Source organism: Rhopalosiphum padi, chromosome 3 (assembly GCF_020882245.1).
Source record: "Rhopalosiphum padi isolate XX-2018 chromosome 3, ASM2088224v1, whole genome shotgun sequence".
In the NCBI taxonomy this organism is placed as follows: Eukaryota; Metazoa; Arthropoda; class Insecta; order Hemiptera; family Aphididae; genus Rhopalosiphum; species Rhopalosiphum padi.
This window is the reverse complement of record NC_083599.1, coordinates 11706205-11726793: the sequence shown is the minus strand read 5'-3', so window position 1 is coordinate 11726793 and position 20589 is coordinate 11706205. Positions and strand designations below refer to the sequence as shown.

Here is a 20589-nt window from a genome sequence, read left to right as displayed (position 1 = left end):
AGTATAAATGTTTAATATAGTGTTATAAACGAATATAATTATGCCTCCGACGTAACCTCAAATTTTGTTATTACAAAAACAATAATATTTACCTAATATAATAATTTATCCAATATTTATATTTTTCAGTTTTAAAGGGAAAATTTCAATTACTATGCTAAAATATAGGATCTTAGATGAGTAATCTCTGTGAGTATAAGTTAATTAATTACAATAGGTATACTTGTAAAGTATTAAGTAGTAACTATATGTAGTATATATACTATTTAGTATTTATTATTTAATCCCTATAATGAGCAAGGACTCAAATAGGTACTTTCATAATAATATTGAGACTAGGCATTGGAGAGTAATTTATTATAATTTTGTGTTATCACGTAAACGTGTATTGATTTACAATTTACAACAAAAAGTTATAAGCCTATGTGGCTAGTGGCATAAGTATTCCGAATTGTTTCATGTGAGATATATAAAAAAAATATTTTCAAGCATTTCTTGAATTTTGGATTATTTATTTTTATACATTATATATAATATGATTGAATACGCATATAATTATATAAATAAATTTATGTTGATTTAGTGATAGTAAGCTATATTATATAGTCTATTTAAATATATTATGTACATGAATACATCATACAACAAGAAATATGAAAACATTTTTGTATGGCATATGTATATCGTATATCATTTTTAGGAGGACCGGCTACATCACAATTTATTTTAGTCACTAAATAGTAAATCACCTTACCAAGAATGTACATGAGAAACAAGGCAGAAGCCCATAACAAAAAAAAAATGTTCACGGTGGTAGATATATCTCTTCATCTCCTGCTGTTACATACGCTCTGGTTGTAACTCATAATAATATTCAGGTCGAGCGGAAAAGAGACTTAATCTCATCGCTATGCATATCATCGTGCCTATATACCTAATATACGCGATGTCGCGGTCTGTATATCGATGTGTCGAGACGCAGTCGTTATTATTGTTGTCGCTACTCGCTATAACAATAATGCTATAGAATAATATTATAATAGGCAAATGCAAATGCTTTTGATTATTTTTGCAGCGAATTTAATATATTATGTTTAATATATTACGTAGGTACCTATATAAATCGCAGTGAACGCAACAATTTAAAACGGTCAAATTCGTAATTGACTTCATAATAGATACCTACTATAATGTTACAACGATAATATAATAACGACAAAGAGGTAGCAATGCGGTTTTTTTTTTATATAATTTAATATTATATTAAAGAGACGGCAATAAACTGTACACAAACGGTACCGCCGGTAGGGTTATTTATAAGTGCGCGTATGACCGCGCTGTAATATATAACGCTGCTAGCGACGAAAAAAAATTCTCCTTACACGCGTATTATTATTATACGCATTGGTCGTCCGAGCGAAAACGGTGTTTCGTATTTGTATATTATTATTTTTATACACTCTCTCGAAATAATATACCGCCGGCACGCGCGCCAACCGACCAACGACGTATAGACCTCTCGCTCCCTCTGTATGCCGCTTGTGTGCCGTGTGCCAATGACACACACATACGGGACTGCATGGCTAACGGACAACGGTCATCCCTTCACCGCGGACGACGATGCCAAATGGCCTGCGGGACCGTATAGTCAGTCTGAACTCTGAAGGCACTATGGTGACGGCGCGCCAACGATATCGTGACTGTGCCAGGGGGAGGGGAGCATCCTTACACCCATTTATAGGGAGGGGGAAACAACAATTAAAAGCCCAAACTCGGTATTTGCAGCATATAAGTGCAATATTAAATAGTGCTTATTATAAAATATAATATATGTATCTATTGTATCTATTGTATCCGTCTTATTACACCTAACACGCATATACTTAGTTAGGTAACTTGCATTATGACTAATGCATTATGTTTAGAATTATCCATTTTTCTCTTGCTTTTTTTTTAATATATCAGTCAAAATAATAAAATTGACCTATTACTCTACGTATTTTAATATTTCGAAGCATTGTTTAAGTACTTTACAATTTTAAAATCCTCATACAATTCATAATATTATCTTAAGATTAAAATATTAAAAATACTATACACGGGTCCCTCTAAATAATATTTTTAACTAATTTATAATAGGTCAAATTACTCTAATATTAAAAATAAAAACAATGATGTAAAATATATTATTTTGTTTTTAAGTTAGTTTAGACATGCAATATACATCATGATGCGGGTATACGACAATTTTAACCACACCGTACATGGTACATACTAGTATTTATAATCAACGATGGTACCTATAGGCAAACAAATTAATGTAATAACGGTACGATTTACCTACATTTATTAAAATGTAACTATTCGGCTTATTATTAAAATTAAAATGCTTATCGTATGCATTAAAAAATCATATACATAATCAGATAATCTTATTAAGAGGACGTCATACCCATATGTGTTGTCTCTGTCTTACGAACATAAGACATAGCAAACTTGCGTTCAGCTGATTCAATTAAATGCTATTAGCTTTAATATTAGAGTCAATTTACCTATTATCAAACTTAATGATGACCATCCTATCTTTAGAAAATGCCTCAGAGTGCCGTCAAAAACGAGCAGCATTTGATTGAAGCACTGTTTTTTTTTCTTCCATCGTGTAACGGTGAACGCTAATTTCAATAATATAATATATAATATTTAGAAAATACATTTTCGTAGAATTCCGTGATGTTGTATTGCCGGGATATTTGACTGGATTCCTGTCGTTATATTAGTTCTCCCGTAGTTCCACAAGAAGTGAATTTTTAACATTTCAAAATATTCATTTTATAAAGTCAGTACTAGTCACTTATCTACCTACCTGTTAAAATTACGTAGAAATGTTTTAATTCTTAAAACACGATTGACTAATAATGACTATAGTTGTAACTTATAAAGTTATAAGTATTAAATAATGGTATACATTTTTAAGTTACGCTATTTAAAAATTCGATATCAGTGATATTATAAAATCTTTTATAAGTTATAATTATAAAATAACGAAGCCAATGCAACGCCAAACCCATGTATACATCATACAGTATGTGCAGACGTGCATTCAGTGGGCAGTGGCGTACTTATCGGCGAAGATGAATGGATCACCCTTTTCCTCTCGCCATTTGAAAACGAGCTTTGATTTTCTTATCTATTTTCTATACTATTCTTTACTATTTTCTTATTAGTATACCTATACTAATATTTTATCATTGTATATTTATTCTATCTATAACAGTATAAAATTGTCAGATCCGCATTAAAAATAAAATAAAAATTAATATAAAAGTTGAATAAAAAAAATTTCAAAAAAGTTGATTTATGTTGGGCGTGGAGCGCTCCTCTTACGTAATGATGTGTAGGAGTTGTATTAAAAACTATAAATCATCCCCTCCGGTCTCCACCATTGGCTGTACTTCAGATGGGCCACTGCATGTGATGTCGTCCGCCGGGACGATCGAGACGATTATTACGATCTGGGTTGTTTTATTTATTCGTGTATGAAACAGGCGTGCATCAACACTTCTATACAAATACCAGAAATATAACACGTCCAATAAACAATTTCGCATCAAAAATAAAATAAGAATGATATAGACAATACTAGACAAGGCGAATAAATTGATTGCAAAATTTGGTAAAAATAAATATAAAAGAGAATATTGAAAACAAAAGGAAAAAGTGTTGGTACTTGCTACAATATTGACATAAAGCGGTATATTATTATATAATTAAGCCTACAGATTCATCAAGTTCATATACATATATAGGCTATAATTTGCGAACCGGAAAGGAATGGAAAAAGTTTTATAGTTGAACGGATTTTCGGACAATCGATTTACCGCCCGCGACTGCTGGCCCACACACACGCACCCACACTCGTGTTATGCTGTTTAATTAATTATATATATATATATATATGTATATAACACTACACCCGTTTAATACAACTAGTGTCGATGAGGTGTACCTATAGCGAAATTAGGGCAACAGCTGATCGGATTTTATTCGCGTGGATTCGGCGCGCAAGCGCTCAAGGGTTAGGGATCGCGCCTGCGTGTCCGTGCCTGATAACCCGTCCCCGGCTGGGAGGAAATAGGGAAAAGAGTGGAAAAAAAATCGCAATCAATGATCGTCACATCTGCCGTCTTCCAGACCGGCCGTCGCGCTATACGCTCGCTTTCTGTTTTTTTTGCATTCACACCGTGCCAACGTAGTGCTGCCGGTCAGGTGCGGTGGTAATCAGTCGGCGTGCGAAACGATTTTAATAATAATATCATAATCCACCCGGCGAGTGCAATCCGACACCCGCGCGCGCGTGTCCGCCAGCCAAAGCCACCGCCGCCGCCTTACCGAGTACGCGACCGTAGTAGACGCACGTCGTCACGTCGCGCGCTCCGATCACGCAGTAACGCCAGTAACTAACGACGCGACGATACGGACGGACGGGCCGATCAATAACACCGGGCGCCTATAGCGTCGCGTCTCGTACACCACAATAACCGCGGTCTTCGTAGTCGTCCGTTGTTTTTCGTCGCGTAGCGTATCGCCGTGTCCGCTGACCTGCTCCGCCCTCTCATAGCAACTCCCCAACGCCGCTCGCGACTATATAATATATAATAATAGTAATAGTAATAATAATAATAATAATAGTAATAATAGTAATAATAATAATAATAATAATAGTAATAGTAATAATATTATCGATAATATTATATTCGTTCCGCCGCCGCCGCCGAGGGTGTTCCGCCGGCCCACCGCCGTATCTCTTCCGCGTCTTATCATGACTGCTGTACGTCTGCGACGACGTTACGCAGCTGCCGTCTCGATACCGTCATTGTTGTCATCATTACCAACGACGTCGGTCATACGTCGGTCGTGACTGCCCAACGGCCGTCTCGCTGAACGTGTCTCCGTGTGCCGGTCGGACCCACAGACCGACCAGCTGCCCGCGGCTCGGCTGTAAGTATCAATACAATAAGGTAAACATTTTTACCGAGCCCGCCCCGTTCTGCCTTCGTGTCACCCGCCCTACCTGCAGTCGGGAGCCCTTCGATTTATGACTTATATATGCCCGACAACGATCGTTTCGCCGTCAGTGTTGCACTCCGACGACCACAGTCCGATCTATAATATCACACGATTTGGATTTCAGAATAGTTCGACTGGTCGTGTGCACACCGCTATCGAAGTTATGTGCCGAGTAGTTAGATTAATTATTAGTAGTCTGGTAGTGGAACCCTTGGAAAGCTTCTCGCGAGTAGTTATGCCCCGTTCCACCCATCCACGATCGCCGAGCAATACCCTGTTCTACAGGTATGGGTTCCAGAGGATTGTTGTTGTTACCGTCGTAGTCGGTAAACAAAAGGCCGTTATGCTTGTTTTGACAGTCATGTAGATTTATGATATAAGATAGGTATTTCTAGGGACGTTTTTAAATAGTCATGTACTTTTGTATTTTATTTAATATGTATTTAGTTATTATGTCAACAATTTGTTGGCACTTAAGAATTTATAAATGCAACTTTTTAATCACTTTTAAAAGTTCAAACATTTTATTTGTTTAGCTTTTTTAAATAATTGCATGACATAATTAATGATTATCTGTCTATTTAGTCTACCCATATATACCCATTTAATATGTATATATATATTTTGTTATGTTTAGTTGTATTAGGCCAGATTGAAAGATAACAATTAATTAACATTAATATCAGTTTTGAGCTAACTAATTTGTTTAATACTTGTACCTACGTAATTATTGTTTTTTTTTTCTAAATTTCCATACCAACACATATAGTAGTACTATATATTTTAATCTAGAATAAGGCTGAATCATAATACTTGTTGTGCACAATGAGATTTTTTAGGACATTGACTGGTAACTCTAATCTAGTAATTATATGGTATATATATTAAATAACATAAACATTCAAAGTCCAATAGTAGCAGGTTTTGATCCAGATAAATGAAACCACAAATCTTAAGAATCTACATAAATAATAAGTGTTAGGATGAAGGCTCTAAAAAATAGGCAGGTAAACTTTGTCAGTACTAATAATACTTAATTTAAGTTATATACGTATATTATTAATATAGAGAACAATTTTAACTAATGTGATTTTTTCTAAGAAAACATTTAATTTATTTCGGTGCCTATATAATGTATATTTGATATGTATACATTTTACAGTAAATACATATTACATTATTATATTGTTATAAGATACAATTTAAAAAATATTGTTATTCTAAGTAATAATTTAAAATAATCATGAAATTAATTTCTTCAATACTAAACCATTTTCTTACATATTCTGTGTTACTGTTAAATGTATAATATTTATCATTTATGTGGAAATAAAACACATACATGTATCTATGTATAAATAATTTAAATAATTCATTGGGTTTAAATTTGATGACAGATTAATACATTTTCTAATATTTAATTTATTTTAATTCCAACTGTTAAATTTTTATTTTTATCAAAACATATGTATTACTTCCGAAAAATAATTTTTAGTTTATGCTGAATAAATTTGCATCTTTATTAAATTACTTACTTGGGTAATCAATGACAATACATTTTAGTTTGCAAAAAATTATTTTTGAGAGTTAAGATAAATATTATATTTTAGGTATCTATGTATTGAGTATTTACAAACAAATTATTAATTTAAACATAAAATTTGTGTCGAAAATAAGTATTTAGTACTTTATGAATTTGTTCAACTATTTTAATCTATTTTAAATGTGTTGTGTATATTTTTAAATGATTTAGTTTTATTTTTGGTTGAACTAAAATTCAATACATTTGCCCTATTGACCCCACAATGTCGCCAATCGACTCCTGTAGGTACTTATTCTTTTTTTTATGACATTCTTTAGTTAAGAAGTTTAGTTAAGTTCTTTAGTTATACTTCAAATAGTATAACAATAAATTATCCTATTTATTTAAGCTCAATATCATAGAAATCCTAGAAATTTTATGAAACCAATCTTAAGAAATAAGAACTTTTTGCAATATTTATCTTTTTATAGTTATCAAATATCATTTTTATTTATCATATTATTATAGACATCTTATATTTCACAGGATTAAAAATATTTGTGAGATGAATCCCGTATTAATGTACATTAATATCAGTTATACCAGTATTCTTAAATTACTTACTATTATGTAATAAATAATCAAATGTACATTATAATATTTTTACTCTTATTGAGTTATAATCTAATAATGTGATTAACTTACAAATGCAATGTGTTACAAATTACAATAACACATTAAATATCAATTATAAATTAACTACTATATTAACTTAAAAATATCTCTGCAATATGAACATGTTTTGTATATCTAATTATTTTCTCCATTCTTATTTTTGGATGTTCTATTTTTGAAGAGGTTACTTTTATGGGATACTTGTAAGTATATTAAATATTAACATTTAAGTATAATATAATGGTGTAAATTACCTTAGACATTTATATTTTTTCTTACTGCAGTTATTTGTTATACCTATATATATATATATATTAATAATAAAAAATTTTACTATTTCATTTCTCATTAATTACCTAAAAAATTTACTTTTATTCTAACAAGGTTATAGCGTCATAGTAAAAAGTTAATATTAATGGGGTATTAAATGATCTTAATAAACAATTATCTTTCTTCCTTCTATTGGGTTTCAAGTTTATTTGATTGATTATTTTTATTTTCTTAAATAATTTAACTTGAAGTTTAAAACAATACAAACAATACATTCTATTATATTTTAGGCAAATAAAAATGGTGCTACAAACTTTTTCATCCCTACATATAAATGTTTAGTACTTTTTTTTTAGTTGTGGACAGTGTCGTGTACAGAATTAATTGTGTATTAGTAATGCATTTATAATAATTTTAAATTACTTAAATTAAATTGTTAAGAATAAAAAAATCATAAATATATTTTATGAGAAGGAAGAAGAATATATTTTAGAGTTATTGTATTCATATAAATTACAAGTAATATTTTCTAAAGCTTTAGGATATTTAAAAATGTATTACTAATGTTATTTAATAAATTAATTTTAAGATCAACATTTAATGTTGCATACTATTTTAAATAAAAATAAAAATTATGTTTGAATATTTAAAATCTTATATACTATTCTTAAAGTCAATTATAATTGTAATTAATGGTATGGTATATTTTGTACATTATTTGTGGAATCATACACAAATTATTTGTATTTTTAAACAAATGTAACTTGATACCATTTTTTAACCTTGTGTAATTATTATATTTTTATCTCTTTCAGTAATGACCAAATATCATTGGTAAAAAAACAGTGAATAACAAATCATAGTGTAACTTGAGCATATATAAGTAAAGATGTCTTCTGAAGATCTGTTACAACCAGGACATATAGTAAAAGAAAGGTGGAAAGTTGTAAGTAAACATTTTGTCTCCCACTTATTTTCTGTCTCTATTTATAATTTTCATTGTCCATCTTGTCAACACTACTCTATGATTTTTTTATTCTAAATATTGTTGGTATTATTTTTTTTTATAATTCAAACTAAAAATGTATTTTAACATAGTTATATAAAACAAGCTTAAAATATAAATTGCCTCTAAGAAACTATTGTACAATGGTTAATTTTATCATAATAAATGTTTAGGAATGTACAGAATGTGTATTGAATTTTTTTGTTATACTAAAATATACAACAGCCAAATAATTTAGAATTTTAGAGATGCATATTTTTTCTATTTTTTCATAAGTAATTAAAAACAAAAAACAGTTATTATGTACAAAATAACTACTATTTTAATAACTTGATTAATTTTCTAATTTCTTTGTTGTTTGAATAAATAAATTTAATTTTAAATTTATGGTTAACTAAATTGTTAACATTTATTACGGTTTATATAATGCATTTATAATTATATCAAAATAATAACTACTGCAGTAAAATCTAAAAAAAATAAAAGTATTAAACTAAACTATATTTAAATGTTATTTAAAATACATTATATAGATTGAATATACTTAAAAAGTTAATTAAAGTAATAAATTACAAATATAAAAAATGCATATAGTTTTTACTTAGAATTGTATAGAATTGTTGATAAAATGATTATCATTTAAACATTTAACCAATACTGATGTATTTCAATTTTGGACAAAGTCCAAATTATTTCTACAGCTTCTCCTTCATTATAGAAAACATTTATACGAAGATAGTATAATAGTCTGTTTATGTCAACAACACTTATTTTATAATAATCTATATTCTATATATCATTTTAATGTTTATTTTTAAAATGTTTATCTTGTTAAATAAATAATAATCATTGCAATAATTAAGTATCCTAATTAATAATCATTTATTTCAATGTTATATAAAATATCCATAAGAAATTTGACAATTTATAGTATAATTTATTACATCTTATTTAAATTAGGTAAATAACTTACAATTTTTTAGTTTACACTTTTTTAAGAACTTTTAATAAAATATTTCTTGTTGAAATGTAACTGCTTGTTGAATAAAATACCAATAAACTATACATTTTTAGGCCAGAAAAATTGGCGGTGGTGGATTTGGAGAAATATATGAAGGTCAAGATCTTATCACAAAAGAACTTATAGCTTTGAAAGTAGAATCGGCTCGTCAACCTAAACAAGTCTTAAAAATGGAAGTAGCTGTGTTAAAAAAATTACAAGGTAAATAATAACTTATTTACATATACATAAAATAAAAAAATTATCATATATTTGTGAGCAAATAAGTTGGATAAGTATTAGTGAATATTGCACATATCAATTTTATACATTTTATAAATGAAAAAAAATCATTTTATCATCTACTGTATCCGCAAGTATTGACCAACAATTATTTGTAACTATCAATTTTGCTATGTATATGATATAAATATATATATTATACATTTTATATATATAAAATTTATATTATATATTTTAAATTAATAAACAACTAACATTATAATAATAATGGTGATAAATTTTTATGTTATTTTTGTTATAATGATGTTTTTATAGTTATCTATAGTAGTAGCTAATAACAATAATTTGTGGGGGGTCTTTCAAATTATAACAGCATAAAAAACTAAATATGTACTATCATATGCAATAAAAGTTAAAAAAAAATCTTTTTTTCTAAAAGATTTTAATATGAAAAATTATAGTAAAAATGTGAAATTTAGAAATTTTTAAGAATTTTTGTAAGTAGTAGATTTTGTCACTGAAAAATATAATCAAATTAATTTTATGAATTATATCATATTTGTAATTTAATGAGTTAATTATTTATATCTCCATAATTGCACTATATAAATTATAAGTTTGAAAATATTTTTAAATATTTGAATGATCTTTTATTATTACTATTAATGTTTAGTAAATGAACAGTCTATGTTAACAAATGTGATGAAAGTGTACTTAATTAATGATATCTTTACTAGATAGCTTTTCTGTATAGCCTTTAAAATTTTCACTGTCTCCATTATTAGATAAGATATTATAGATTTCCTTCAGAAACAATGACTAATTACTAATTTTTTTACCAAAATTGTTTTTAAGTTTGATCGTATTCTAAATGTATCTTTAAGAAAAAATATTTTTACAACAACCTCAATTATTTGATTTGAGTCAGATAGTAGCAATCCCTGTTTTTCTAATTTTGTTATAATATTAAGCGAAAAAAAATATGATTTTATGTGAGCAAGGTTATCTATTACGTTTTTATTAATATATTTTTTATGTTTTAGGTAAAGAACACGTTTGTCGTTTTATTGGCTGTGGAAGAAATGAACGATTTAATTATGTTGTAATGCAGTTACAAGGAAAAAATTTAGCTGAGCTAAGAAGAGCACAGCCAAGAGGGGCTTTTTCATTATCTACCACTTTAAGATTAGGTGTACAGATTTTAAAAGCCATAGAAAGTATTCATGAAGTTGGATTTTTACACAGAGATATAAAACCTGTAAAATTACTTTAGAAACTATTAAAAGATATTTTTTTTTATTTAATGTATTGTTGATGTTTATTCATTTATATAGTCAAATTTTGCTATTGGAAGACTCTATCAAAATTCCCGTTGTGTTTTTATGTTGGATTATGGTCTAGCTAGACAATTCACAACAGCTAATGGGGATGTACGAACTCCTAGAACTGCAGCTGGTTTCCGTGGTACTGTAAGATATGCCTCATTGAATGCCCACAAAAATAAAGTAAGTTGTTTTTATCTGTTTAAATAAATTTCAAAATCGCATGCATAAAATAAAATATTTGTCAAAAAAAATGTATGCTGTATACACTATTATTTACTATAATTGAAGACTAGTGTTTCAATATGTCAGGTTTTTGGATACTGGCATTTTGGTATACCAAAAAATAGGCATAATCTGTCTAGCGAGAAAATGTGAAAATTCTATGCATCCCTATGCAACATCCCACCATAATCAGACTAGTCTTGATGGTAGTGATGCACTAAAAAACCGATTTTTGTTGTGCATTCTCTTACTGGACAGAGTATAAGTACAATTTTTGGCCACAGCCAATCATTGGAAACAAAAGCTGATGACGATAACAAATATTTAATTGATGGTTGTGATAAAACTAGACAAAAACCAATTACTGCCTGAGATTACTTTTGTTTAGACAGAATATAGAAGTGTCGAAAATATTAAAAAAAATAGTATTTATCGTAATAACGATATATTGATGTAGATAGTTGATATATCAATAATTCCAGCCATAGTGTAATCTTTATTAACATTTATTACAAATTATAATATATGTATTTGACTGTTAATTTATTATAATCTCATAATTAAAACAATTATTTTATTTTTTGTACATTATTTACATATATTACAAATAATTATGTTTATTATAGGATATTTTACATAAAAAATTATAATTTTAAACTCCTAGCACTGGTTTTGTTTAGGAAATGGGAAGACATGATGACTTATGGTCATTATTTTATATGCTGGCGGAGTTTGTAAATGGTCAGTTACCTTGGCGGAAGATTAAAGATAAAGAGCAAGTCGGTGTTATGAAAGAAAATTATGATCATCGCTCACTTCTTAAACATCTTCCATCAGATCTGCGTCAGTTTCTTGAGCATATTCAGGTAAAAACTTTGATCATTGTCTTAATTATTTTAATTTAGTAATAAAAAAAATTTTAAATAGAGATAATTGATTTAATGCTGTTTAATTTTTAAGTATGAATTCTGTTTGCTAATTAATTTTTAAGCTTTACTGAAATTTCATTGATAAAATATTTGTAGAATTATTTTAAAGTAGAAGGTATTATAAATTTGAAATCATTTTCACATTTATAAAATTTAAACTTAATTCTTTGAACAAATGTACACTTGATAGTTAAACAAATCCTTGGAACATATGTATTTAATAAAGAAAAGTCCCGTCACAAACTATTCAAAGTTGAAAACATTTTAACTTATTTTTTTTCTTTATTAGTCTCTTGAATATGCAGACAAACCAGATTATAATATGTTAACGGGTCTTTTTGAACGATGTATGAAAAGGCGTGGTGTTAAAGAATGTGACCAATTTGACTGGGAGAAAACTACTGAAACTGTTCAACCAGCAGTTACAGTTAGTGTTATTACAAATAATACCACACCAGTTATCTCCAGGCCAATCACTTGCACATCCTACGGTGCAGACATTAACAATCAACTAGTCACATCTACTGTAGATAACGGGCAAGAGGAAGAACCAGACAATAAAAAAATTGCTCCAGAGGTAAATATTTATTATTAAATTAGTAATATAAATTTTAACTGTTTTGAACTTTTTCTGTTTACAGGAGCAAATACAATGTGATAATAATATAATATACCGACGTGCCCAAAAACTTGAATCTGATGCAAATAATTCAGGTTCTAATAAAATTATTTCTACTGATAAAAATTGTAATGCTACATCCAGCACACCACTAGATCATTTACCTATCCCAAAAAGTAATATTTTTTTTATTATAAATAATAAATTTATGTAACTATAATTTTTATTTATTATAGGTTCTCCTAAGAAAGTAGTTCAACGAAGAGCTGTTTCTATGCCTGGTTTGGAAAGAGAAACAGAAATGTTGGAAGCTTCTAAGCGTAATTCTTCCCAAACTAACTGTACAGTTGATTCTGGTTTCCCACCAACACCATTAAATACTGAAGGTGTTCCTAATTCAGATCTGGGTAATTTAAACACTTCAGTTACAGCAACACAAGAAGCTAATAAAGGTATAATTTAAATTTGGAAAAAAGAACTACTATAACAACATTTTATATTTTAATTTTATTTTAGTTACAACAGCTAGCTCTCCTCTGGTTGAAGCAGATAGTATTGTAAATCAAATTAAAAAAGAACAACGCAGCTTACATTTTGCTAGGCGACAAGCTACTCCTAATAGGCAAATCTTAAAATCTTCTGCCACTACTGCCAGAGACATCACATATACTCAATTTGCAGTAATTGATGATGATAACTTATCTGCAATGCAACAAGTGACACGTGGTGGAGGAGGTACATTTAACTTTACTATATTGTTTAAATTATTTATGTCAAGTTACATCAAAAATAAAACTATTTAATAGCTCTATGAAATGTGATTGAATGGTTATGGGCCACTAAATCATGTTTAAAAAATCTTAAACTCAATATTTATTTCATGTTAAATGATTGTTATGCAACATGACATATTATACTTGTAATACTTTTATATAGGGTTAACTCTTATGTCACAATGGAAATCACAATTTGACGACTCTGAAGAAACTGATAATGAATGGAAAGCAGAAAATCTTCAAAGCCCTGAACATAGATTAAGTTTACATGGTGTCTCTTTGGTATGTGTTTTTTTGTGTTCTTTGGTAGGCACTGTTTTTATATTAATTAAAAAATTTTAAATTGTTTTTATACACAGAGTGGAAAAGATAACATTTGTTCTCAATACCCTAACAATTGTAAGACACCAGATAAGATATCTGGTAAAGATCAGTTAGCACAATGTTTTTCAAAATGCACTGATAATCTGATAAATAATTCAGTCTTATCACGAGCTTGGAGTGAAATACAAATTGCTACAAAAATAAGGTAAATTAACATAAACAATTTTTAAACTGTCTTAACTTTGAATATATTTTTTATTAAAATGCATATGTCTAACTAGAACAAACCTTGAACCACCCTGGTTACAAGAAGCCGTCTTTGATGATATTGTGTATGAACTTGATACAAGTAGAAATATAGCTGTAAGGAACTCTGAAAAAAGTATTACAAAGAAATTACAAAGATCTGTTAGTCTAGATGTAAGTTTACTCAGTAGCATGTGCCAAGCTTGATGTTATAGTGGCAAAAAATAAAGTTTGTATTTGTTTGTGGTTTATAGAACATTAGTTTGAGCATTATTCCTAAAAAAGAATTTCAAACTCAATTCATACAACAAACAAAAATGAAATTAAAAGTTCCTTCTCTACAAGTTACCACTAACACAACCAGATCTTCCAATGATGGTGATGAATTATCGGGAAAATTATTTGCCGATGAATCACTAAAAAATGGTGAGTGTTACATAAATGTTCTTCCCTATTTTAGGAAATGTTCAGTTTTAAAAAATTTACTTTTTAATAAAAAATAAATACATTTTAAATATTATATATTATAATATTTTACTTTTAATTTAATATTAGGCTTAATAATTGAATTAAAAAGAAAAGAAAAATTATTAAAATTGAATTAAAATGAAAATACATTTTTATCTATTTTTTTAAAATTCTCTTAAACTAATTTAAATAAGAATAATGACATAAATTAACTAAAATTAAATGTTTTTGTTTGTTAAATAAAAGTTTATTATTTACCAAATCATTTTTTAGTATAATTTTTACAATTTCTTTTGATTTCTTTTACTTTCTGAAATATCCAAACTATTTTAGTATTTCTAATTTATAGAATTCCTACATGATATTTGGAATACAAATGTTGTTATGTAAAAAACATTATTCTCTTGGCATAAAAATATAATTTTATTTATATAATACATCCTTCGGTCAATTTAAAATCATGTGTATAAATTACGGCATAAATAGGGAATGATGTATCTGAAAATTGCCCAATGGAAACGGTATCTGGAAAATTGGAAATAAGAGTCGTTGATCGACATCTGAATGATAATGATAATTACTGTGACACGACAAGTTCAAAACCGATTGATTGTATCGAGAAAGATGATGAAGGTCCGTTCTAACAATTGAAAATCATTAACAAATACTTAACAGCATTTTATATTTTATTTTAATATGCAGCAGTTTATCTTAGTCTAATGTTTTATTAATATTGTTATGAAATTATTTTTTTCTAACAAATTTAACACCATAATATGTTTGACCATTAAAATTGTTTTTATGCCATAATTAACAGTTTTTAGTTTTAATTTAGTTTAACTTATGCAACAACTATACCAAACTAAAAAAATAAAACTTTTTTGTTTGTTTACAGCTCACCGAAAATGGGCTAGAAACAGAAATAGTAGTGATATTATGAACATAAATGGGAAACATTTTGATGAAAACGAATTATCTAACATTAGTGTAAAATCTTATTCCTCTTCCGATCAAAATAACAAAATCTCAGATCATAGCAGGTATATGTCTATCCAAATTAACTAAAAAAAAAATATCAAATATGGAGTTGACTTTGAGTAGTTATGTTTTAATTGTATTAATATTAGTGTTAACAATTTTTTATATTTGATTTATTTTCCATTTATCAATTAATACTTATTTTTTTATAAATCATTTTATTTTGTATTCTTACTATAATTATTTAAATAATCAATTAAAAATGTAAACACCTTTCATTTATCTTTCTTTATTTATGAAATAATTATAAAACTCATCCAAAAATGTATCATTCTAGAAGTAAAAAACCACCTCAACCCATAATTCTTAACAAAAACAGTAAAATTCCACTACCCGTCAACCAAAAATTATCAGAATCAAATGAAATAAATTTGGCAATGTTCAGGTATATAATAAATATATTTTTTTTAATTAATGTTGAGTACACATAATTAATTTTTTTATTGAAAAATTGTTTCTTTTTTTTCTAGTGATGAATCAAAATCAAGTGCGACTAGTAATAGTGGAAAACAACTACCAGAAGCACTTTTAAAATGTCGTGGTCAAAATTTATCCACAGAAGTGCGTAGTAAGCCACCGACTTCTGAAGAAATTGATGATCAGTACACTCCAGGTCTTCGAAGACGGCGACAACTTCAAGATAAATATGTAACTGACCCATCTCAATTAAATTTACGATTTCAAAGACCTCAAATGCGAAAGTCAAGAGAATCATATTATAGATCTAGGTAAATATGTCTTTATTTTACATAATTTTAAATATTCACTGTGTAAAAAATTATTTTTTAATCCCTTTAATATAACACTTTAGATTTCTTGAAATGTACTTTTTTTTAATAATTTTGAAGAAAATACTGATTTTTGTGTCATTTTTATTTTTGTATTTTAAATTTCACAAATCGAAATCACCATTTAATTATATTACATAATATTTAAATGTTAAATAGTAAATTACTTATTATATTATTTTATATTTTTGTAGATTTTCTGGTAGTCAAGATGATAATACTGGATTATTTTCAAATTACAGACCTGTATCTGGGTCATCAAGTAGAAGTCTTGAACGAAATTATGAGTCTGATATTTTATCATCTCCTACCTTGATACCACCACCGAGTATGTATTCGTCAGATGTCCAAACTCTTGTCGAAAATAATGCTAGGTATGTTAAATATTTTATATTCTTATTTTTTTGTATATTATAATATATATATTGAAATATTACTTATTCTTACAGATGTCGCCGGTACCAAATTTTTAAACCTACTGAGCTTGCAAGAGATTAAAATAGTATATTATAAATTGATAGATTATATTATTATATTCATTTTCATTGAAGATATATTACACTATTTTCAGTGTAATTGAATAATTAGTTTAAACTTTTAATCTCGCATAAAACGTGTTTATGAATCATATATTGTATTTTATTTATTTTAACGTAATTATTTAATATTATAATATTGTTTTTTTTTTTTATTATTATTATTATTATTTAAGAGATGCCAATTGAGTTTTTAAATTCAAATCCAAGAAAGACCAAATTTTCTCTGTGGCTTATTTTCATACTACAATTTTCCATTTAATTCAGTTAATTTACTTTCTGCAACTACCTATTTTTCTAAACTAGATTTTAGTTTAACCACAGTTCTCGAACTTTTTTTTACCTGATGGTTATATTTCACATAATCATAAAACAAAATGTAAAATAATAATTAATTATTTAAATTTAATTTAATATTAACAATATTCTATTGTATTAGTGTCTTAAATTTAAATTTATTTATATACATTATACATATATCATTGAAAATAACATTAATCTAATGTAATAATCGTACAACTTTATTCATTCAAATTTTTGAGTAAAATATTGTTAATGGAATTTATAATTTAGTTTAAAATTTTAATTGCTGTACCTTCACCATTGCATCTCATTGGTATTTTTTGTGTGTTGTATACGGTTTTAATTTGTTTTTCACATTTAAAACAACTTTATGTCTTGTGTTCATTTGTTTATTTATTTAGTACATACATAATTTATTTAAATATTGTCAACAACCCCTAAAGGCTGTGATAAAAGTAGTATTCTAAGGTTTTTACCTGCTCTATAAATATTTCAAATGACACACGATGATAACATATTTTTGTTTATTCACATTTGTTTTTATGGGAAAAAAAAAAAATTAGCTCTACATTTTAAAGATCTCTTTGACCTGTACGCATACCTACTAATAAGTTAATACATAGATAACCTATTTAAAAGCAGCTCCTATAAACGCACTATTGTCAAGTTCCTAATTGTTACTCGACCTTTACTTTTATTAATATATCTGTCAGTACCTATTATGCTACTAAATAAAGACGTCAAACTCGTTAATCGGATTATTGGTTACTAAAATATTCATATATTTTTTCTTTACATTTAATAATAAAGTTATACAAAAACAATAAATATGATATTTATGTACAATATTTATACTTGCATTACAATTCGATATACTTTTTGTTAATTGTATGTTTAAATAGAATATAATTGTTTAGGAAATTAATGGTTAAAAAGACTGAATGTGTTATTAATATTCAAATCAAAAATGCGAATAATGTAATTCATATAACTTCATAAACCATTAGCTAATTTTTTACAAAACAAAAAAAATTAAATAACCAATAAGACTTGAATTTTGAGTTTGACAATCTTGTTTTGCAGTCTTTAATTGTATAGCTAAAATTTGTATTAGTTAATTATATTCTTTAGATTCATACCATTTTTAGAAATATTTATACAATGATGTATGTGTAATAATCTATTTAATTGTTAATCAAGAAACAATTTTATACACTATTGAATACTATTTGCGATTATTAATTATGTTATTGATTTTTGTTTTTTCTATTTCTTATAAGACGTAATAATGTATAATTACCAAAAAACCTAGTCATTTTTATTAAACAAATTTAGAAATTTATTATGTCACTGTGGTGCTTCTAATCAACTCTAGTTACAATTTAATTTAATTTTTTTTTAACTTTGGTTGGTGTTTTTTTTTTTTATTTTTATTTTATTTTAACTATTAGTTACAACTAAGTTTAGAAGACAATAATTAATTTCCCATCACAATTTTTTGCAGCATTTTATTTTTTATAATTTATATTTATATAGTATAATTTAATAAAAAAAATACAATAAATTATTATTGAAATGTATGAAAAAACTTTTAAATTACATTAATTGTACTGTTTATATGTAAGTTACTAGCAGTTGACTGATGAATCAGTAATGTATTTTTTTTTTCTTTAATTTATTGAAATGTTAATAAGAGCTTGGAGACTACTATTATTTATCGTTTTTTGTGTTTGCTTGTGTAGTAATTTTCAAACTAGTAGTTATGCACTAGGTTTACTCAAACATTATTCACAGAATATTGTTTTTGTGATTTTCTCTCATGTCATGTAGAACATTTATGAAAATAAATACACTATTACATTATATTAAAATTATAATATTTATATTTATTATTTTAACATTACCTTACATAAAAACTGTGTACATAAACACATATGTTTTGTAAATGCATTGTGTTTAGCTTTATTATTTTAAATGGTTACGTTTTTATTTTTTGCAATAAATAAAGTAGCCAAATATTCATTAGCTTTGATGCAGTTATTGTTCTTTTTTAATTCAAACCTTTTTGTTGCAATGGGTTTTTAGTTTTGTTTAGTAAATATATAGCATTGTAAAATATAATTCAGGTTTACTTAAGAAAAATTAGTAACTAAAGTTTTAATTAAAAGATTCCAACATCACATACATTCCCATTATAATTTTTTTTTTATCTTACATCACAAATATACATATTGTGTAATAATATTTTAATTATTGTATAAGAATAAATAATAAACATTAAATAATATTAATATTATTTTATTTTTAATTAACGAACAGTTAGTTAAATTTACAACATGGATAACACATATAAGATATATGTAATATACATTGTAGATATATTAACTAAATATTTAACATATTTTTCTTTATTCAAATAAGATGAAATAAACAATTAGATAAATAAAGTAAGAATAAATATAATAGATATACATTTATTATTAAAAAAATTCTACATTATTCATTTTATTTCTGATAGTTTTGTAAATTATATTTAATACAAAATAAGCTTATATTTTTAATATGAGGTATGATAATTTATCTTAAAGGAAATATTGCTTAATTAGGAGAAGTAATATAAATTGTTATTTGGTAATTAAAATAGAAATCGAATGTATTGAAAGTTTCTTCTATTCTTTAAATGTAAATTTTAATAATTGAAAATTTCATCATAACCATAGTGAGGGGATGAGGGTTTATATAAATTGCATTTAAAACAAAGATTATAATTATATGTACTTTTAGATTTTGAACGGAGTGATGAATGTATTGATTTTAAAATTATGTGTGTTTTTTTTTTATTTTTGTGTCTGTCATCGCGTTTTGGAGTAGTAATAATGCTTTGATTTTTGACTTCAGCCTCTCTTTGAAAAGGAAAATTCATCTAGTTAGTACTTCGACCAAAAGTAAAACAATTGCAGTTGTTTTCAAAACCCCTGAAAAAGTAACAGAATAACGGGAATTTTTATGTATAACCACTTTTTGACAAAATCGATTTTTTATTTTCTGTAAATCAAAAACAAATCATTGTAAATACTTGAAATTTTTACCAAATGTTTATATTATGGTTATCTATTTACGATTAAATTTTCAAAATATTTTGTCCTTTTTTAAGTTACTTATAGACAATTAAAATTTCAATCATTGACTGACAAATCATCTCCATTCAGATTCGTTTTTCGTATACAATGAT

At 26.7% G+C, this 20589-nt stretch overlaps 1 protein-coding gene across 3 annotated transcripts; it reads left to right on the top strand.

Moving 5' to 3' along the window:
- Positions 1–4178: 4178 nt before the first annotated feature.
- On the top strand, positions 4179–19228 carry LOC132924369 (tau-tubulin kinase homolog Asator). Of its 3 annotated transcripts, none has more exons than XM_060988643.1 (20): positions 4179–4998; positions 8350–8480; positions 9615–9762; positions 10827–11041; positions 11118–11288; positions 12011–12196; positions 12549–12836; positions 12901–13054; positions 13115–13330; positions 13395–13613; positions 13815–13936; positions 14014–14183; positions 14260–14398; positions 14479–14650; positions 15179–15325; positions 15588–15732; positions 16008–16115; positions 16201–16458; positions 16761–16892; positions 16968–19228. In XM_060988643.1, exons 2-20 carry the CDS (start codon positions 8424–8426, stop codon positions 17014–17016), a joined length of 3096 nt encoding a protein of 1031 aa, XP_060844626.1. In that variant the 5' UTR covers positions 4179–4998; positions 8350–8423; the 3' UTR covers positions 17017–19228. The 3 variants fall into 3 exon arrangements, with proteins under 3 accessions (XP_060844626.1, XP_060844625.1, XP_060844627.1); XM_060988642.1 differs by having other exon boundaries at positions 4180–4998; positions 16713–16892; XM_060988644.1 differs by lacking the exon at positions 15179–15325 and having other exon boundaries at positions 4182–4998; positions 16713–16892.
- Positions 19229–20589: the final 1361 nt, after the last annotated feature.

Bases quoted from the DNA above. Each gene is read 5' to 3' on its own strand.
- LOC132924369 (XM_060988642.1), top strand. From the start codon at position 8,424: ATGTCTTCTGAAGATCTGTTACAACCAGGACATATAGTAAAAGAAAGG. The intron at 14,651-15,178 runs GTGAGTGTTACA...CGGCATAAATAG, and splicing joins CGATGAATCACTAAAAAATG to GGAATGATGTATCTGAAAAT. The intron at 15,326-15,587 runs GTCCGTTCTAAC...GTTTGTTTACAG, and splicing joins TATCGAGAAAGATGATGAAG to CTCACCGAAAATGGGCTAGA.